General features: G+C 49.0%; 5 protein-coding genes across 5 annotated transcripts; 3 read left to right on the top strand and 2 right to left on the bottom strand.

The window, feature by feature from the left end:
- The first annotated feature begins 11 nt into the window (after positions 1-11).
- Positions 12-2,805, top strand: HD556DRAFT_20055 (heterokaryon incompatibility protein-domain-containing protein). The gene is made up of 3 exons (XM_041309888.1): positions 12-261; positions 319-503; positions 568-2,805. Exons 1-3 carry the CDS (start codon positions 228-230, stop codon positions 2,725-2,727), a joined length of 2,379 nt encoding a protein of 792 aa, XP_041167670.1. The 5' UTR covers positions 12-227; the 3' UTR covers positions 2,728-2,805.
- Positions 2,806-5,187: 2,382 nt separating this feature from the next.
- Positions 5,188-7,810, bottom strand: HD556DRAFT_19766 (cytochrome P450). Its single transcript, XM_041309871.1, has 6 exons — positions 7,600-7,810; positions 7,051-7,535; positions 6,812-7,000; positions 6,094-6,757; positions 5,722-6,041; positions 5,188-5,671 (listed from the first exon to the last, which is right to left on the bottom strand). Exons 2-6 carry the CDS (start codon positions 7,374-7,376, stop codon positions 5,605-5,607), a joined length of 1,566 nt encoding a protein of 521 aa, XP_041167669.1. The 5' UTR covers positions 7,377-7,535; positions 7,600-7,810; the 3' UTR covers positions 5,188-5,604.
- Positions 7,811-9,138: 1,328 nt separating this feature from the next.
- On the top strand, positions 9,139-9,865 carry HD556DRAFT_19901 (uncharacterized protein). The gene is made up of 4 exons (XM_041309877.1): positions 9,139-9,201; positions 9,290-9,476; positions 9,541-9,588; positions 9,636-9,865. Exons 2-4 carry the CDS (start codon positions 9,355-9,357, stop codon positions 9,829-9,831), a joined length of 366 nt encoding a protein of 121 aa, XP_041167668.1. The 5' UTR covers positions 9,139-9,201; positions 9,290-9,354; the 3' UTR covers positions 9,832-9,865.
- A 516-nt stretch (positions 9,866-10,381) lies between these two features.
- On the bottom strand, positions 10,382-12,929 carry HD556DRAFT_19711 (peptidase S28). Its single transcript, XM_041309869.1, has 12 exons — positions 12,280-12,929; positions 12,176-12,218; positions 12,015-12,129; positions 11,884-11,962; positions 11,627-11,829; positions 11,362-11,571; positions 11,275-11,310; positions 11,124-11,225; positions 10,980-11,060; positions 10,812-10,926; positions 10,667-10,753; positions 10,382-10,609 (listed from the first exon to the last, which is right to left on the bottom strand). Exons 1-12 carry the CDS (start codon positions 12,728-12,730, stop codon positions 10,473-10,475), a joined length of 1,659 nt encoding a protein of 552 aa, XP_041167667.1. The 5' UTR covers positions 12,731-12,929; the 3' UTR covers positions 10,382-10,472.
- A 991-nt stretch (positions 12,930-13,920) lies between these two features.
- Positions 13,921-19,582, top strand: HD556DRAFT_1224172 (uncharacterized protein; the record flags this gene model as incomplete). Its single annotated transcript, XM_041296939.1, has 11 exons — positions 13,921-15,072; positions 15,175-15,251; positions 15,628-15,680; positions 16,428-16,554; positions 16,612-17,027; positions 17,139-17,367; positions 17,440-17,739; positions 17,911-18,231; positions 18,325-18,467; positions 18,879-19,089; positions 19,231-19,582. 11 exons carry the CDS (start codon positions 13,921-13,923, stop codon positions 19,580-19,582), a joined length of 3,381 nt encoding a protein of 1,126 aa, XP_041167666.1.
- Positions 19,583-21,065: the final 1,483 nt, after the last annotated feature.

Raw genomic sequence — 21,065 nt, 5'->3', positions numbered from 1 at the left:
GGAGTCACAGCTTTGGACTTGTCCAGATGAGGAGTGTACCAAGGGGAGTCAAGGGAAGGTGGCTTGCGGCATGTTTGTCATCTGGCACCGCCGCGGCCGCTCATGGTAACGTTATCTGGTCCCAAATGCATTGCCTCACACTGCCTACTTGCACTTTCAAGGAGCCAAGTTAAACCAGAGTTCTCGTGGTGCATTTCGGAAGTTGTTCGCGCTCTCAGAGTACTTGTATGGTTCATCCCAGCTTTAGTGCAACTCAACCATGTGGGTGTCCTTCACCATTTATGTTTTTTTTTACCATTTAACTGACTCTCGGCCCAGGTTACCATGGCAGTGTAACCAGAAGTCTTATTCTCAGTCCGGTCTCCGCATATAGTTTGGCCCTTGCTGGAATTACTGGAGGGGTTGCTCTTGGAGTTTGGGTTCTTTGGTTGGTCCGCACGTACAAACTCAAGTCAAACGTCACATTCGATGAATCTTCCCCTCTCCTACGAACTGACCTCCAGGTGAGGAATTTGTTGCCATTCATGTTTACCCAGCGTCGCAGGACTGATCGAAGAGGGTGAACAGAGGGATCATGCCACCACGTCAGACAACAAGGCATTACTCTGTTCCATCTGTGCAAATCTCGATTTCTATCAGATCTTCCTCAATGGCATCCCAGAGACGGAGGACATCCCGCTCGACAATCTCTCGTCCATCTTACGAAAATCCTATCAATGCAATTTCTGCCGCCTTGTATCCTTTCATGTTCGCCGAACATGGATGTTGGACAAGTTTCCTCACGTCGATATCTCAGGGATCGAATGTAGGATGTTCACGAAAGGTTGTGGTTGTCTTCAATTGGCCTCTTATCCCCCATCCAAATTCCGTTGCTACCGCCTCTACGTCACGATGGAAGGTCTAGAGGACATCTGGAAGAGATATCCAGCTTTCAGGATAGCAGGTGCGCTCAACATTCACATTATGCAAGAAGACGCTTTCAAGTTTGGAAGACCGACCGACCTTCATTGTCGCAGGGTGAAAAACACTGTGGATATCAACATGGTGAAGAAGTGGATCAAACTGTGCCATGCGAGCCACGGAGATATATGTAAAAGTCTTTCAAGAATAGGCGAACACGACAAAAGGAAACTGCCGGGGTTTGTGAGAGTGGTGGACGTAGTATTGATGGCCGTGGTTCCCGCGCCTTCTGGTTGTCGTTACGTCGCCCTCAGTTACATATGGGGAGGCATCGGCGCAGAGTATTGGACGACGAAGGACAATATAGCAGAGCGCGGCAAGCCTGGCGGGTTGAGCACGGCAAAGCTCCCTGATACCATCACTGATTCGATTCTATTCGTTCGACAACTTGGTGAACGTTACATATGGATTGATGCTTTGTGCATTATTCAAGACGACTCGCAGGACAAGTTCGCTCAGATACACGATATGGATCTGGTTTACGGTCTCTCTTATCTCACAGTAATCGCTGCCGGTGGCACTACGGCTCGAGACCCTCTCCCAGGGTGCCGCCCACAAACTAGAACGCAACAGCATATCGAAGTCGTTCAAGGACTTCATGTCTACGCGGCACCTCCAAGACTTAAGGAGGCTCTTGCTTTGTCCGCATGGAATACACGTTGTTGGACCTATCAAGAATGCGCGCTTTCCCGCCGAAGGATCTACTTCACTGAGCACCAAGTCTACTTCGAGTGCCAGTTCGATGTCTTGTGTGAAGATGTCATTGCTGAAAGCAAGTGTGACTCCACCAACTTTCTCAAGTATTCACGGGCAGAAAACTTCCCTCAGTCATTGGACCCCTTCGCGAGTTACATGATGGCCGTGAAACAGTGTGCACGGCGCAATCTAACCGTGGAATCGGACATTGTTGATGCTCTCACGGGAGTGACAAATGCTTTAGCAAAAGCTTTTGGGCTCGGTGACCCAGACAGAGCTTTTCGCTATGGAATGATGTTGACGGACCTACATCACGCGCTTCTCTGGCAACACAATCCACACATACCTCGTACTCGTCGTTCGCTTCCTGATGGATGCAGTTTACCCTGGCCTTCTTGGGCATGGGCTACGTGGTGTGGTGCTGTTGACTACATGTCGGAGCATCGGTATTTGTTGACCTATCCTGAGGATGCATGGCTCGTGGACTACTTCGCCAAGCCTTCGGTGGTAGAAATGTTTGTTGATCCATGGTACATCGTGGACCATAGTGGCATTATACTGCAGCTTGATGTACGCAGGGGTTCTCGACGGGTCGTTTTGATTCGCGAGACAGAGGGAGAGGGATCCACATATTCTTCTCCGGGAGGGATTATAGACCCAACGGAGATAACCCCAGACATTCATCGAGTGCTCGACCCAGGCACTCTCATTTTCCGCACGACTTCTAGCCACTTTGCCATTGCGCGGCGACGTGGTGAAGAATCCCATCCATCTATTCATCACGGTCTTTTCGACATTCTCTCCGCCTCCTCCCCTCCCACTTGGGTAGGCACTGCCGTCCTCCCATTGGACGTTGCCCTGCCGACTTCCCTCGAATTCATCGTCCTTTCCCGTACCGGTATACTCGGCGCGTACGACAAAGAGAGGATTGAGTATTACCAAGAATGCCTGCTACATGTGATGGCGGTTAGTCAGAATGGGAATTTGATGGAACGTGTTGGATTGGGCGTCATTCATGAAACAGCCTGGATTGCTTCTGGAGCGGAAGAGAAGATAGTGTTTCTTCGATAACGTTGGCGGTGATGATAGTTGTTTGAATGAAAAAATTTCACATTCATTGTTCTTCGGGAGGCCCCGGCTTGTCGTATAGTCACGACGTTAGCTGAAGGGTATGCGTGACAAGGCAGGGAACTGAGTTACAGGATCCCCATACCGTCTGACGATGCAGGAAATCCAGACACGACAATGTTGTGGACGGGTCAACAATACCCTCGCTTCTCTTCCAAGTCGGACTCACTGCCTCATCAGCGTCTTCACCTTCTTTACAAGCTAGCAGATTTGGTCCTACCTCGTCGCATACTTGCATGCCAAACGAAGTGTATCTTAGAGATACCGAAACATCACTGAAATTCACTCAGCCTGATATGAGTCGAGTTATATTACCCTTTCAGCTAATTTTGTTTGGCCATGATATACCCTGACATACCGGTGTATTGGATTATCAAGTGCACGTGAGAATATCGTTTTTGGACCATATTCTCCATCCATGCAGCGCTTGATATGCCAATATAATGGTATATCGGGCGACAGACGAATGCCAGGATTTTTGCAACTCTCGGTCTCATCGGAACCCATTGGACATGCCATTATATCCCACTGGCAACAGCTTATCAAGTTCCGAGTGCTCTACATTGCACATTTAAGACACAAATCAAACTATTGGTTTTCGGTCTGTTTTCTCTTTTATTTTCTTTGTGATGACTCAACCATTACCACCTCATGTCAGATTTCTCGCTTTTAGTACTGGTGTTCCATCAAGGACACGGAAGCGGTCGAGCATCTGGCCTCACCGCATTGCCAGTCTGTGCATGTCCTGTCAATTCCCCGCAAGAGACCACTGACTCGCTGTTTGATTATGCATACTGCGATATAGCCGCTCTTCAGCCTCTTTTCCCTTCCGAGTTGATGTTCAAGTTCTCTACCATGGTAAAGGTTCGTTATTTTAGTCATTTGTCTTGATGTTCCGAGTCGAACTACTAGACACTAGTTTGGCAGGCAAGTTTGGTCTCATGTTCAAGTATGTAAGTACTCGAGAACCGAATTCCCCTTCAAGCAAAGCAAAGCGGTTCGGTTCTCCGTTCGTTTTTGTTGTCCGCTATTGACACCGAAGCTCGCAGCCCTGCAACCCTGCTCCATTCCTAACTTTAATAATGCAATTCTTCCTATTCTGAAACAGTTCGGTTCCCGGATCTGAAAGTAAACGAGGTATGTGTCGGCAGAGCAAGTCAAGACCTCAATCACCGCTCACCAAGTATATTTTCTAGTCATTTATAAGAAATAGTTCGTTACTCGTTATCAGACTCTATCGGACCTTCTTTGCGCCCCGGCGATGCTCTGTACCCACACAATCGCCTGCTTTACCTTTACTCACTCATTAATACTACTTTCTCGACAAGTCCTGCTCCAGAAAATCCCCTCCTGGTCCGCATTTCCCTCGGATTTGTAAAGTTTGTCTGTCTAGGAAACTTGGTTATGGCTAGGAACAACCCCACAGGAAACTCGGGGCGCTCGACGGTAGAAATTCGATTGGATGGCCAGCCCTTGATCCCATGGCTAACTCCCATTGCCGAACTGCATCCTATCATTGGACTTGATCATCTACTGCTGTGCTCGATGTTCTAGTATTGCTCTCGATGCTCTACTACCGCTCTCGATGCTCTACTACCATGCTCTGCTACTGCGCTCGATGCTCTGCTGGCGCACGAGTCTATGCCCTGCAAATCCTGCATACGAAATCAGTAGTACCAAATAACACCTGCATCTTGCTCGTGTCGAACTTCAAGATGCTCGCAGTACTTTTCATGGCCAACCATTTGTTACTGTCGCATTGCAAATGAGCTACCGGGATAGAGGCTAGTGCCAAGATACCATTGAGCTATGGGATACATGTGTAGAGTACCATACTCGGAGTCCTGGTATATACATGTAATAATTATGTAGATCGGCTGACGGCCACAAATGCTATGTATTTAAAGCTATATATGATGAGCATGCATGTGGGGTAGACGCGAATTGGTTCCGCAGAATCAAACATTCCGTTATATATATTACCAATATTAGCTAGCATTAGCTAGATAATCACCTTCTGCATATTTCAGTTGCTGTTGCTTAACGTCTGACTCCCCGTTGTGCATTTATAAGGTAGTGTATTGGGCAAAAAGGATGTTAATCTCTTCACTTACAAGCCATACTTGGTAGTCCGACAAATATGTATGATCATTATTTAAATTGATCAAGGAGGCTAGGTGTTTAAAGGTATATATGACATTATCTAACCGCTTGCCATATTTTACCAGATTGCGGGTATTATGACCATTATAAGGCAAATATAATGGTTTATAGCACATCTTGATTTTCAGTGATGAAGGTCTCAATGGATTAACGTTTAACGATGGTGTGGGGTGGTCCGCGGATACAGGGAACGTGCCAAACCTCGAGGCCTCGGCCGCCGGGTAGGGGCTTCGCTGTTCCCAACTGTAACTAAAGATGTTGACTCGCCGTACCGAGTATTTGTCAAAGTTTTCAAACACGATGAATTGATTCACAACAGCTGTTGAAGCTTGTAAATATGTGTGCTGTAGATAAACTAGTATTTACTTGTGAACGTATGTCGGCCTGCCCCGTAACTTTGGAAAAATGATCAAGGAGGTTTTGCGAAAAACCTCTTGCTTAATCCGGGGAGTGTACTCTCTGCCGCAGCGAAAGCCACGTCGCGATGCATAATATAGGGTCGCAATCACTCCCGATATGCTGGCTGCCACGATCCGCGTCTGTCCAAAAATATGTAGAACCTATGATTCCAGCCCAAGAATGATGATGAATGTATCTAAGAAAATTAAATGCAAATCCTAATGGGGGGTATAAACAAAAGCCATATGCTAAAACAAATCAGGGTCGTGGACGGGAGGTAAACTTCATGAGGCATCCGTCTTTAGGGAACAAAGTTGCGATGATTCTGCAAAACTTGTTAGCGTGCAATTAACGCGGGCGCGTCATGATACTCACTGGACCTGATCGCTTTCGGGTGTAACATGGTGCTCCCAGTCCATCAACACGCTCGCGGTGGCAAGAACTAGTCCAATGTTCATCGTCGCGTACTCTATACCAACGCATTTGTGGGGTCCGCTACCAAAGACCAAGTAGTTCCTCGGGTTCGTGTTAGCGGAGCTGTTGGGATCGAGCCAACGGTCAGGGATGAGCTTATCGTGCTCGGGGAAAACAGAGGGATCATGCAGGGAGTTGTAGAATGAGGGTATCACCATGCTATTTGCGGGAACAGTATAATCGTTAGAGATAGGGAAAGCCTTTGTTGTCCTGTAAGGAACCTAAGTGAAGGTGTTTCAGTAAGACACCGTCAAGTTCACACGAAGCACAAACCATGGTTACGGGAGGCTTGACACGCATGCTCTCCTTGACAAACGCCTTCAGGTATGGCATTTGCTCGAGCATTTCAAGGGTGAATGGTTTGTCGACATCTCCGGCACGAACACGGTACTGTTCTTCCCTGATTTTGGCCAAAATGTCGGGATTGTCTGCCAAGTGCTGGAACCCGTAAATCAACCCACTACTCATAGCATCCTGCGACGCAAACAAGAATGAGAACACAACCATAGCCATCTCGCGGTCGCTGAAATCCTTACGGCCCTTGTATCCTGGGGCCTCCAATTCTTTGACCCATTCGTCCAACATGCATTCAGGCTCGCAGCCATCGGCGACGGAGGTTTTGGCCTTGGATGCGGCAAGTTCCAACCACTTGATGGCGACCTTGCGGGCTTGTATGGCTCTGTATACTTTTGTACCAGGGACGGCCAAAGGGAAGTTGACGAGTTCGAGGGCTTGCGTGATGTCCCAGTACTTCTCGCTTATCTCAATAGCGCCATGCTCGGGAATGTGATTGCCGCAGAAAACACGAAGGGAAGTGATCATATTGAGGTGACGCGCGGTCATCATAATAGACTGTGGTGAAGGATCTTTCTGCGCATCAGCAAGCCATTGACTGAAGTGTTTGCGAGCAATCGCATCCTGAATACCAATGTAGATACTAGAGTGGGAAATTAGGAAAAACGATGTGACGGGAAATATTAAAAGTACTGACCTAAGAGCTTTACGGGTAAACAAAGTGTTCAGGACTTTGCGGTACTCGACATGAGATTTCCCATTTAGGAATACCCAATTGTCAGGCATGAGAATTTGCTTTGCTGAGTGCACCAGGCAAGGCTCAGCGTGAGCTGGAGAATTCAGGATTTTCCGCGAATACTCATTAGATGAAGCCATGACAATGAAACTGAGAGCACGTTCAGAAGAGGAGTCAATCATAACTAAAGTCGAACCAACATGTTAAACACGCTTATAGCACTCAAGGCGCCAGAGTTCCACTGTTTCATGTAGCCCTCCATGGTTGGTTTCATGGAGTCTGCAAACTTTCCAATAATTGGGATTGTCCATGAGTCGCCAGGTAAGTGCTTCTTCTTGGATCTGTAAACCGACTGTTCAAGCAAGAGGAGAGCACCGACGATGGCAACGGTTGTATACAACCAGGTTGCAGACTTTGAATTAGAAATAATGAATGATGGGATGGGAATATCAACGAATGAGTTGGAGGTGGAAGATGCTATAGGCAGTACCGCGGAAGAGGTGAATTGGCGGATAAATGATGCCATAGCCAATCAAGCGAAGAGGTGACCAGAAGTACTGTTCGTAATTTTGACTGTAGAAGGAATAAGCGTAACGAGGGTCGCCGAGAACAAACTCAAAGGCTTTAAGGAAAACAAAACATTGGATGATTTTGATTGGCTGGACTACAAAATCAGTCGATGGGCCTGGGAATGGGCGTCAGAGTCACGAGTGCGGTCCGTAAATAGCCGCAAGGCATGGACAACGTACCAAAGATGTTCTTCCTGTGTAAGAATGTCGCCAACGGAAGCCATCAAACTCCCTAGGTATCCCGTTGCGATACTACATCTCCTGAATTTCCATTTGAGCCAGGATGTCATTCACCAGGCCAGTCGCCTGGCTGTCCAAATTGATGCGACTTTAATCGTCATGGTGAATTCAATAGAATGATGTGAGGACGTTGGTAGGAAAGGTGAGTTTTCTGCGCCCCACTTTTGTTGATAGTTGATGTGGCTACTTATAGCTTACGCTGCCTAGACAAGTGGAGCATATCTTCTCCATATTGAGACACAGCACGAGGTCTGCGTGACTAGACATCATATTAATGGTGCTCCTGGAACCAACGCGAATGTCATCTCCAAGTTATCTGCGCGTGAACTGCTTTGCTCTTACTGAAAATCATCCTTCTTCCTTCATTTCTAAACGTCTGTCCAAAGGAATCACTACTGTGCACGTCCACACACAAACACATCTCAGATGTACAGCTGAGCAACGAAAATGCATACCACTATGCGAGCTACGCCAAGGTCGTCCCCGTTAAACGGTAGAGACAGCTTTTTGAATTGCTGCATCCTTCGGGGGGCTGCAAAGATGGTCTCAACCGTATACAAGAAGGAAGTCGTTCCTTCTTGCTGTTATGGCAAGCCAAGTTTCTGCTGACGAAGTCCTTGTGTCCCGAGATTTCCACGTTTTACTTTTTTTCATTAAACAGCTATTCAAGCCGCCTATTTTGACGAGAAGCGCTGAATCAGTTTGAATAATGCCAGCGTTACAGTACGTCCACCACATTCACCTCTCACTGGCACACATCCTCAAATATGACCCCAGTCTGTGGCCGTACCTTAATGCATATCGTTTTTTCGACTATTTAATGGGTGCGTGGACTCACTCGAATGATGGTGGTGATTTTTCATCTAAGTTTGATCACGGCCCCATTTCGCAGTTGCCTCCTCTGTCGCTATGATATACGATTGGAGTGAGCAAGATAACATCGAAGAACTATTTCCGTCATCACATCGTATCTCCAGCCTTGTCATTCGAACAGGAGCCAAGTTGACATCATTACAAGAACTTCACTCAGAATCGTTTCACAGATTAATTTGATCGGGGTGAGCAGGGTCCCACATCAGAAGAACGACATCATGATACAATTGTTTTGAGGCAGAACCAACGTTGGTCAAATGAGTATCTCAGTGTGAGTAGCTCGTGTTATCGATACGATTTGCAAGTTGTGCTAAGTTCGAAATATTCTACTAGGTGGGCTACATTGTGGCACCATACGTTGTGTATGTGTACAAGCCTACAAGTCAGCGCTGCGCTGGTAAACCGTCTCGCAATCAGCGTTAACATACTGTATGTTTTATCATGCGTGCTTTTCATGTTTTCTAAATAGTATACCATGCTGGGCAGTGAGTTCGATACCTCGGTGATATCGACTCAACTGAGTCATCATGGGAGTCATCATGATCACTCGGTTACATGCCATGTACCAGTAATCTAAGAGGGTGCTGATCTTCCCCGTTGTCATCTTCTCGGCCGTCTCGATCGCCGGCGCAGTGATGGTCGTAATATCAGATAAAAATACTTCAAGAGGTAAGCTTCAGCTATGGTCGAAAGATTCAAGGGCATGAAACTCATCAGGCGCATTCCAGAGGAACTCGGTTTCTCTGGCAACTATCAGTGCACTTTTGACTTTCAGGGAGATGACCAACTTCTGAGCCCTAAGACTTAGATACTCGGTACCGTATGGGAGGCCATCACACTGTGTCTTGCAGTCTGGGTTGCTTTGAAACATTTCTATCAACAGGATCAAACATGGGGGACTGTTTCGCGGTGTTGATGAAAACTCACATGCTTTATTTCGCAAGGTGAACTTATGATTTGAATTTGGTTTTCATCATAAGTTTTGGGCTGACATTCTGGGTGCGTTAGCTTTGTCGCTGGTTCTTGCTTCCACCTGGGTAATTTCGCTCCAAAAAGGTAAGCCGTCTGTCGTCGTATATGGCACCTGTTCATTATTTCCGTAGGAATTGTTCACTGTGGGAAATCAGGTTTATTCTCGCATTTTTGGGGCTCGTGCAACTGTTTGCGCTGGGACCGCGCCTTATCCTTAGCGTTAGAGAGCTTAATGTTCAGCATTTGGATGACTACGATGAAGGTGGGATGAGTTCTACTATTGAATTTCAGATGCATGTAGGTATGTCAACTGGCGATGATGTATAGGACGAGAGCGTGTATGAGGAGGCTAGGAGAATGATGGGCGACAAGCTTTTGATTTGTCTTTCTACATCTACCAAATGATCCTGATGACAAACAACAAAGGGGGGGCCACCACAGCTAGCTTCGACGCATGTTCGGTGCACTCTTCCGGAAGTTCCAGATCCTCTTGTTCGGCCCGGACTGGGGTGGCAACTCCAACATTCAGAGATGATTGATGAGTCATGACGAGCATCCCAGATCTACAAACATACAAATTTGGTTCACGTTCTAGATTCAGTCTGAAATGGAGTGCATCATAGCCCAATCGACTACGATAGGCAATTACAATGACCGTAGCTGTGGTGCAAGCAGTGAGAAAAATAAGTCGATTCCTATCCTGCATGGACGTACGTCGGCTGTCGTTGGTGGATGGGAATATAATAACATATTTTCCCCTGAACTCAACAAACCCACGCAGTCGTGACCCTGTCAAACGTGCGTTCTGACTTGCAGGGACATAATGACCTTCGCGCATCGCATTGCATTTTTCGGTCACAAAGTCAGACAATCGGAAGCAACCTGTCCCGCTTGTTCAATGAACCCACAACCGTCGAACACGGAAGATTGCTCATATATCTTCGAGCGTACGCTCTGATAACGAGAAATCATCGCGAACCTGGTGCTTTGAACGCCTTCAACCACTCCATGACGAACACAATCATCTCCCCATGAATCTTTCTAATTTCCACAGGCTCATCGCTGATATTCTTCAATCCGTACTCATCATAATGATGAACACCGTCTGAATCGACCGCCGTCAGATGCATACACATATAGCAGTCAGACTGTCAATACGTACTTGGAATGAGCTTAAAAGGTTGGAGGATCGTATCTTCGCGGTCAGCTGCGTAATCGCTGTGGGGCGTACAAGGCCTCCAAGGGTCGACTTGACACGAGGATTAGCATGTTGCGCCTAAGTGAACAGCACGATGAAGAAAACTCACCCTCGCCATCGATGATGGCTAGCCTGTCGGCAGAAATCGCGAAATCACCCAGTGCGTTCACAGCAGTGATATTGGGCATGGGCGGTACAATAAAGTACTTCCCAGCTGGGTAAGCCTAGTCGATGTCCACGTGAGTCCCGCTGCTTGCGCGAACCAACTCCAACGCACCTGTCTGCAGATCTTCGACGAGTATTCTAGTGTCAATAACTTGGAGACGATTCGTGGGTGGGCTGGGTCGGGAGGGGCGGTCTACAATGAAGGTATGCATGCATTCATGAACCGCCCGAGGAAAGCGCGTGTTTGACAACTCACCGAGAAGAAACCCCATTCTGTGCAGACCTGGAATAACCACAACCGCCATTCTTGGTCCAAACCAGTGGCAAGAAAACTGCTATCGTTGTAGGTACCGAAACACTGTTTTTCTCTCGTCAGAAAATGTTCGACATGCGACGATGGGGCTCACATCCTCGACAGACGTTTTGCATTGTGAGACATAGTTCTACTGGTGCTCAGAGATTGCGCCATACTAGCCAGATTCAGTGGTCCTTACCTCTTTGATGTATTGGGCGTAGTTTAGGATTGAGAAGTCGAGCTTGATGTCACCAGGAAGATGAACGAGGCGATCTTCATGGCCGACGGGTAACGACGAAACACTACCATTTCCAAGGATAGGCTTATCCAAGAAAGCACAGAATTGGTCAAATTTGGTGCTCCCTACAGCAGGGTCCCAGACTTTAGCTTGCCAATAACCAAGAGGAGACTGGTTTTTGCACCGTCAGCACGCGCGGACGATTCACAACGGGTTGGAGGCGTACCTCCAAAACGGAAATGAAATCATCGTCGTGCGCGAGATCCTCGAGACCAAACAATGACTTGATAAAGCGCTTCGCAAAAGGCACGCCCAGGAGGGCATCGATTGCTAGGGTGGTGTGCTCGAGTTTCCTAGCGCATGTGGGGTCTGCAGCGTTTCGAATGATCTCGTAATATTCCCAGTTTGATAGTGTGGCGTGCGTCACGCCTGTTGGCGAGTCAATTCACAGATGGACTTGTGTGTATCGTTCTTATAACTTACCGCTGGAAGCAATTGCGCCGTAGACGAGATCGGGGTATAGAACTTTCATATGAGCTGCTCGAGCGCCGGCATAGGAACCCTGTTAGTGCTGGTGAGGAACGTTGTTTTGTTCAGTGATTATAGTGCCCTACGCCATAGTATATCCACGGAGTATTCGGAGCTGTCAGATCCTCATCAATGCCAGGAAACGTCACTTTCGCCATGAAACGAGCCGAGTCAGCGGCAGCTTGATCGTTGTTCAACCATCTATACACTGTCAAATGCGTGTGATACGTGCATGCAGGTAGTTCACCTCAGGTTGTCAGTGGAGAAGTCTGAGACAGGTATAGACTTTCCTGCGCGATCATGAATACGTCAAATGCGAGTAAAGTTATCTGAGGATCCTCGGGAGCTCACCATAATAACGGTGCTCGAGTACAATTCCGATTCCTCCTGTCGCCCTGGCTAATATTTCGACGATACCAGTATCCAAGAAGGGAATACGGTCCTCGCCACTGGTCTCACCGCCATCCAAAACGATCACTGGGCCACCCGAACCTGGGGTATAATGTCGGGTATTGATCCAGTACCGCTGCTTGAACGTGTCTGACGAGTTTGCAAAATGATCTATGGGTTGCGTGAACCATTGGTCCGGGAACTCGTTGGGTTCTTCGATGTTGCTGTTATCTTGGACGACTAGAACTGGTCTTTGGCTGACATGGCTATCCTTTTCTCTTCCTTGGTTGGCGAGCCTCCAGAGGTTGACTCCTTGAGCACCATAAGCACGAATGTAATCTGCTCCGCTTGCAGATGCTGCATTAGCTGTGAGCAAGAGGGTTGAGGAGAACAGAGCGATGGCCAGCCTCATTGTGGCCTTTGGTGTCGAACAAAACTTGGTTGGTTAGTTACTACCAAGTTATAACTAGAGTGGATGACTGCTGAGTTGTGTGAGTAAATTCGGTTCGACGTTCGACGTTCAACACAGTGCGTTGGTGAGAAATGACGCATCTTAGCGGACGGGCCGCCGCGGGCGCGGAACCCCCGACTTTATCTTTGGGATCGACAGACTCATCAACGTTCAACATCGTTGCAAACGGCTAGCAAAGATTGCCACTGGCAACATCAACGAAAGGTAAACAGACTCAGCGTCAAAGTCATACATGAAATTTGAAGGACAATGATAGTCTGCGGTCTCGAATTCAATTACCAATACACATCGACGCCCACGTAGCCCGTACTAACTTAGAGAGTTGTCACCGCGTCACCTATCGTCACCACAGTACTAGTGCAGAGCCGTTCGACTCGGGGATAAATATACCCGCGCAGCCTATCTGGCGTGCCAGGCCCAGAAGGTTGGCTCATCACAAAGGCTAGGTCTCATACTGTGACGTACTAGCTGCACATATGATGTCGTTACTCGAACAATTTATCAGCTTTTCCCTGGCAGATTTCTTTCGTTCACTTGCCAGACAGTGATAGACCCGAAAATTCGTGTTGACTGTGTATCAGTGCATAAACTTCGAACAGACTCTGATTTGGATCGATGCCATCGGACCGCAAGTGCGATCAGTATTCAGTTGCTCGGAGACGGTAGAATTGATTACGCACGCGTACACATTTACACGGCCGTTTCAGTGCACGGGAGGTATAAAGCCAAGAAGCGGTGTTCCAACAAGATGTGGAGTAAGTGTGTCTAAAATTGGAGGTATATATTCTTACAATTTTTTAATAAATATATCAGCAATAATTGCCATATGCCCCACATTTCTGTGGACGACTCTTCTATTTAAAAGGTCATTTAATCGAGTTTAACTGTGCTCCTCAGCAGTCTTTAAAATTTGAAATGCGTACTTGAGAGTTAAAATTTAATAAGTATTAGTAAGCGATAGCAGGAAGAATTGCGTCATGGTCTAGAGCATGATCTGGCCCTTATGACATCAGACCCCGTGACAAAGGATAAGCTTGATTCTGTATCGAGTCCGAGCCAAAAATTCAAGTAAGAACGTAATTGCAGCCTCACGGTCACTGAGGCCAGGCCCTTTGTTACTGTTGTCTGCGATGAGCAACAAGGATTTCTTCACCAGCGTACCGTTCTCTGGTCAACAGGGAAGAGGACATCCAACAGATCAAGAGAATGTCGCTTCATTTGCTCATGCTATCGCAGCACGCTTCGGATCCGCTGATCTTCTCACCGCACGTATTCTCCCCGACGAACACCAATCACCTCCACAAAATTTCATTTTACCACCTAAACCAATTCTTCCACCCCCCTCGAAACCTGTATCGTCGTCGTCGTCATCATCCACCTTCATACCAGTTAACCCCTCCGACCTCGCAGCTTACCTCGCAGACCCCTCCATTCTCATCCTCGATATCCGCCCACATGCCGCTCATACCGCCGCCCGTATTCACCGAGCCCTATCCCTTAGCATACCAAGTACTCTCATCAAGCGCCCTCTCTTTGGTCTCTCCAAACTCATTCAAATGCTCCCTTCCTCATCTGCGCGTGCAAGATTCGCAGCATGGCCAACCGCAAACCATATATTGGTATATGACGCTGATTCTGTCCTCGTTCCTGACACCAGTAATATTGCTGGTCTGTTCAGAAAATTTCGCGCAGAGGGTTTTACAGGCGAACTCGCCTGGGTGAAAGGCGGTTTTCAGGCTGTGTGGCGAGATGCACGTCACTGCGCCACAACCGATCACCCTAGTCCGGACGAGGACGATCCAGAAGGCACTCCTTCCTCTGGAGCATTGCGCACAAAACATCTCCCCAAAGCCGCCTTTTCGCTTTCAACGACAACAGCTGCAAACGCAGCGTCGGGTACACCGGCAATCGCAAATGCTGCTAACCCTTTCTTCGATACCATCCGCCAGAACTTGGAACTCAGTCAGGGAATAACGGAACGTATCCCCCTCCGTCTTCCCAGGCGTGTGCGGAGACGCATCAAAGACCTCCCATTTCGTTGGCTTCAAGATATCGCTGGTCGTTCTGCCATCCGTCCCTCTCACTCTTCTCCATTTCCAGGGGAAACCAGTGTAGAGAGCGGCAGCGAGAGCTCTGACGATCCACATGAATCTGATCCAGACTCGAATGACCCTGACGTCGAGGAAGGCGCTGAGACTCTTGCCATGCAGTTTTACCGCATAGAATTGGCAGAGCAAAGGCGTCTGAGAAGCGTCATGGAGCACCATGCACGGGAAAGCGAGGTCAGCGCGTATGCTGCTGCTGGTCAAGCCTATACAGTGGGTGAGGCCGGGCAGGGTATCATCGGTGTCGGTGCACGTTCTGCTACTGCAGCAGGCGCAAAGACCCTTCCTTCCACCCCCGTGCAAGGTGCATTTCCATTTAGTATTACGGCAGGCGTCGAGAAAGGAGCCAAGAACAGGTGAGCCTTTTTATTCTTATTGTCATGTTTGTTTCGATGTCGTTTGGCTTCTTCATGATTGTATACCCCCCGATGTTTTGACCCCTCATTGCGTCACTGGTGTGACATGGCACACCTGACCAATATGGGGCTCCACACGTCGTCACTTGATGTCTTAAACGACTCTTTCGTGTGTCAAAGCCGCCCCACCAAGCTCCTGCTAATTTATGATCCGACGATCCTGGATGGGTTTTCTTGATGGTACTGGTGATTTTGCGCCTGTCATCGTAGTCATCGTGCATTTTTTTTGTATTTAAAATTTTACTTACATTAACACGACGTCTTTCCTCCGCACGTCCTATCAAAACCCCAACCCAAACTCATTCCGTTTCTTCAGGTACAACCATATATGGCCCTTCGAGCATGCTCGTGTTCGTCTTCATGATGTCCGTCACCGAGGGTCACATCCAGGGTATAGCCCCAAGCGAGACAAGGACGACAAGAAAAAAGTCGCTTCCGTCCGTGCAGCTATTGGGACGACCGGCTCCGAATCGAGTACCACGTTTCCATCTTCGCCAGAATCCCAATTCGCCTTACTTTCAGCAGCTCCATCGCCAAACGTACCGGAAGATGACCGGAATATGCTTATGAGCATCGATATAAATCCCCCATGTACGTCGTCATCGTCAGGTATGCCGCCTCCGTCTTTTGTGCCGATGACGCCGTTCTATTCGCAATCCGCTTTCCACACACCGCTCTCCATGCCTGTGACACCTTTTGGCCCTCCCTCGTCTACTCTGACGCGCGGGGGTATATCTATGACATCCTTCCATTCATTTCCACGCAGTAGTGGTGGCGGACGTGACGCCTACTTCCCAGCCTTCCCTTCTTCAGAAACTTCGCAGATCCCTCCGATTCCAGAAGATGCACTGCTATCTCCGCCTCGGCTGGACGCGCGCGCGCAACAACGATCGGGAGGTTTTCTGTCACCGTCTAGTTTGAGTACTCTGCCAAGATCGCCTCAGAGTGCAGGGCCCAAAACCGTCTCACCATTGGTCATACCCTCTTACACACCCCTTGGGTATCAACGGGAGATGTTCAACTTGACGTTGCCCTGTGGACCTATCAGCCAAAGACCGACTTCTGCCACGAGCACGATTTTGCCACAATTCAACATGACGGTGGTCTCTCCGAAAGATACACCACGCGACCCCTCACCCGTAGATGATTACGTCAACGCGTCATATGTGCAGCCCTTGGGCACGCGTAAACGTTACATAGCTACGCAAGGCCCGTTACCTGCGACATTCATTGATTTTTGGACGTGAGTCCTATTTACTATCAACCTTCTTTGTCTTCGTGAATGCTAATGAAACATTAGTCTCGTCTGGGAACAGAACGTTCATGTAATCGTCATGCTCACGCGCGAGATTGAGAATGCCATGGTCAAATGTGGGACGTACTGGGTAGAGTCATCCTATGGACCTCTTCAGTTACAGCTCCTCGACACCTCCCCGCCCATCTCACCTTCTATTTCCTTCAACAGCTCCGCTGACATTGGGTTCTTCATGTCCCCGCGCGAGCGTGATAAGGGCTCGACGCAGCCAACTATGATTGTGAGGACCTTTGCGCTCAGCCATCGCGGTTATCCAGGCGTTCCGCCTAGAAAAGTGACACATCTGCAATATCTGGATTGGCCCGACATGAATGTACCTGACGATCCTCGCGGCGTGCTAGAGCTCATGAAGCGCGTCGAGCGAGCTGTCCAAGAAAGCACTCCAGGTCCATCCCCTTCTGGTTATCAATCAAACTCCGGCTCCTCCCTCTCACCATCCTCTGGGTCCCCAGGGCGGAGCTTTGACTTTATGTCGCGAGGAGGGGACTTTTTCTCGTCCCCGCCGCTTGGAGATGCATTTTCTAGGAAGAAGCATGGACGCAAGGGGTGGCGGCATCCTGATCTTGACTCGAAGACTGGCATTGCTGCGTTTGCGCTTGGGTCCACCCCGCCTGTGCTGTTGCATTGCTCGGCGGGTGTGGGCAGGACAGGTGGGTTCATTGCTGTGGATGCTGTGTTAGATGCGATTAAGAGGGAGTTGAAGCAGAGGAGGGAACTCAGGGCTCGAGCTCAGGCTCGTGTGTGCGTTGCTGTTGGCGCTGATAGGCAAAAGGGCGAAAGTGTGGTTGTGGAGAGCGGAAGTGGGACGGAGAGCGGTGGGATAGATGTGGTTGCGAATCAGGTGAAAGAGAAGGAGATGTCGAAGGAGAAGATTATCGGGACTGTCCCTCTCGTCATGGGCGACCGCAAGAAATCTCGTCGTCATTACCCACACAAAGCTACAGCCAAAGAAGGCGAGACGAGCCCTTCAGAGTCGCTTGTCGTGCACGTGCCTTTTACAGGAGATACTGCGGATCTAGATACGAGATGGCAGAACACGAGCTCGTCGACGAGGGAATGGGCTGAGAAAGTGCTGGACCAAACGCACCCTGGCGAAGAAGAACAGGAGACCGAGTTGCCTCCACCTTTGCCCCTCTCGATGTCTTTGAGCTTGCCCACCCCTAGTCGCCAAGGCTCGCCCGGGAGCGCGTCGAATAGTAGTGAACCGTCTGCGCTGAACTCCGCTGACGATTCTGTGGGGAGTAATAGTGGCAGCGGCATTGGTGTGGACGTCAAGGCAGGGAGCGGGCGGTCCGGCTCCGGCTCTGGAAGCAGTGGTAGTAGCAGCATCTCGGGAAGTGGTAGCGGTGGGCCCTTCCCACCCTCCTCCTGTGTCTCCATCTCTCACTCCAGTTCTCAATCCAATTCAGTTCCTGACTCGATCTCCGCCTCCAACTCAGGCTCTGGGGCGAACACATCCAACTCTGGCTTTTGGGGTAGCACTGGCGCAGATTCAGGGTTAGTGGGCCTCATGCGCGCTCGTCTGAGAGACAGCTCAGTGACCTCGCTTTCGAATTTGAGTTCTGATTTTTCGAGCGAAAAACTTTCAAGATCACTGGCCCAGCCGTCGGCAGTGCATATTGGCACCGAAGAGGAAGATGCCATGGACGTTGATAGGCCTCCGCGTTCTTCATCTACGCCGCTGCAACTGGTCAACAGTGGTGGTGTTGTTTCGAACGAGTCCGATGCCCCCCAGGCCGACAATTCCAATTTACGTCCCTGGGTACGACAGATCATCGGTTCGTCTCCTATGGCGAGTTGCTCCACTTCCGCACTTCCTACGACGAGTGAGATTGGTAGTGGTCCTCTTCTCGAGGGTGAGGACCCTGTTTCGCGCACGAGCTCGAACCCTAGCTCAGACGAACTGTTGAGCCTCCCGAGAAGTTTTGAAAGCAGGGGGAACGGAGATTTGGAAGCTGCCAGCGGTAAGAGCAGCCTTTTGTCGTCGGATGAGTCGGAGGATGTGGTGTCGTCAAGGAAGACGAAGAGCAGCTTAAAAGCGGTCGAAACGACCTCTGCGAATAGTGCTGCACCAGACCAGGAAACAATGATCAAGCCTACCAGTACGCCTATGCAACATAAGCCTATCAACAAGACCACTGCAGCGCCAGTTGCTGTTGCGCCGTCGTCAATGCCACCTGTACCTCAGTTCGTCGAGGAGAAGATCCCTGACGCCGAGCAGGCATCATCTGAGCTGGACCAACGTACGGCAGGTTGCGCCGTGATCGACTATAAGCTTCCACGACAGCTGCATCAGGATTTGTCACCCGCACCATTAATGTCCCATACCAACCCTATCTGGACGGTCGTTCAAGATATGCGCGAGCAGAGGATGAGTCTTTGCCAGAGCTTGCGACAGTATGTGTTCGTGCATGCAGCGGTTATCGAGGGTGCCCTTATGATTATGGACGAGGAGAGAGGGTTGTGGGGGGAATGTACTGGAAGCGAGGGGAGTCCAGAATCGGTGAGTGTGTCGATTATCAGCGAGGGAAAGGGTAGATTGGATGATAACCATATCTGCAAGACGCCCTCCAGGAACCCCGATAACATGATCCTTAGCATAAGGCGCACTCAAGGTTCCCGGACGCGCTCGTTCCCTGTGGTGGACATTCCGAGCTCGGCTAGTGGCAGCCAGATGCACCACACGTCCTCGTCGCCGTCGAAGTGGAAACGTGGCCCCAGCCCCACCGAATTGCTTAGGGAAGATAAATCTGGTACCATATCCTTCGCGAAGCGCCCCAGTATCAAACCCAGGACATTTAGCGATGAAAAAGTCCTTACCGGTTTCGAGTTAGCCGCTGGCGCTCCACAAGTTTTGCCAGGTGGAACTGGTGGAGTGTCGAAAGTTGAAAGTGGGAGCACAGGTATGGGACATATGACACCAGAGTGGAGTGGACCATCTGCCACCGCGAGGTAACGATCGTGATTGCCGAGAGCCACTAGAAGTGAGTTCGCATAACTGCTTTACCCGTGATTTGTTCATGAATGACTTCAGTTTTCTGATTTTGATACGGCCATGACCCTTCCTATCTGCTCCCACTCCCGCTACCCACTAACCATCGTGCTCCACCCATCCCATGTCTGTGATGCCTATCTCCTCTGACGTCATCTGCATCTGGCTAGCAGGCTAGCTTGAACTTGCACCAAATCTCTATGATGCAAAAACGATACGAAGGAAGGAACAAAACATCACTCACAACGCTACCCACCATGTGATCCCTCGGGCAGACATCCTGTCTCTGTTTTTTTTTCTGTTTGTAGTTATAAATTAATACGACCTCATCTCTATCACATAGATGTACATCACTCACCATCATGCACCGCTAATATCCATCTAAATATCCACCCCTTGTATCCATGCCCCACCAGTCTTCCATGTAATCCTCATAGTCAACGAACGGTTGTGTTAGACGTACTACATAGTTTGTGTGTTGCAGGTGCTGAGAATCCCCAATAAAACCTCGCTTTTAAGCTCAAGCACTGACGTGACACAACCAAGCTCCACTCTTCTTCATTCATAACACCTGCCTTGTATATTCAATTGTGGAGCAGGGTGGAGCTCACTAGTTAGTAGCATTAATATAGCAAGTGTTTTTTTTTTCAAAACCGAAGTTCTACACCTGAATTTGGACCGCCGTGGGTCTTGGGCACTGGTATTATCCGTAAGCTGTAGCGACCATCAACGAGCTCTGATCCAAGAACTCCGGGAGTTATACCGCGATCCCCCTCCCCAAGAACTTTAATTGCGGCAGTAGACAGGCAGGAGTATTAATGGCGTAACATGAGCGCGTCAACTTTGATTATAAGCACAACCGCAGCGTCCGCGCAGGACCTACAAATTCAGATTTGAAGGATCCTAGCCGCCAAAGAAACGGGGGTGAGTAGACATGAACAAGCAAGGACTTTGAAGGAATGTAACCGAATTCGAAAAACCCAGGCCCATCAAACAAGCTTAAGGTTATAAATTTACTGGGAATTCGAAGAAACCCGACCTCCTGGCGCGCACTCCTGACCGGGTACACGAGACAGAGGGGATGCTATGTAGTAGTAAGTTATTTGTATACAATTCGGAGGCGAGAGGTGTCAGCGGACGCCCGTCGCGATGTACTAAGCGTAGGTTTGCCGATTTAAATTTTCAGAGGGTCGTTTGCAATTTATCCGGCTGCGACTAATGCACAATGTAGGTCGCCAAAAAAAAATTGTCTGGTGCGGGTACTTTTTTTCCCACGGCTAGCTTACCCTGCAGACGGTGTTGATATTACTGCTGAGGATAGTGCATCCCACAGACCACAAAAATACACTGTGAATCTGTTTCGTTTTCCCGCAAGGAAAGGGGAAAGCATTTAGTCTAGGTTCAAAAGACCGTTGAATGGCAATAGGTCACTGTAGTTGGAATCTCG

This window comes from Suillus plorans (assembly GCF_016647745.1).
Source record: "Suillus plorans strain S12 chromosome Unknown HD556scaffold_1, whole genome shotgun sequence".
NCBI classification, from domain to species: domain Eukaryota; kingdom Fungi; phylum Basidiomycota; class Agaricomycetes; order Boletales; family Suillaceae; genus Suillus; species Suillus plorans.
The sequence above is the reverse complement of the archived record's forward strand: the minus strand, read 5'-3'. Positions and strand labels throughout refer to the sequence as shown.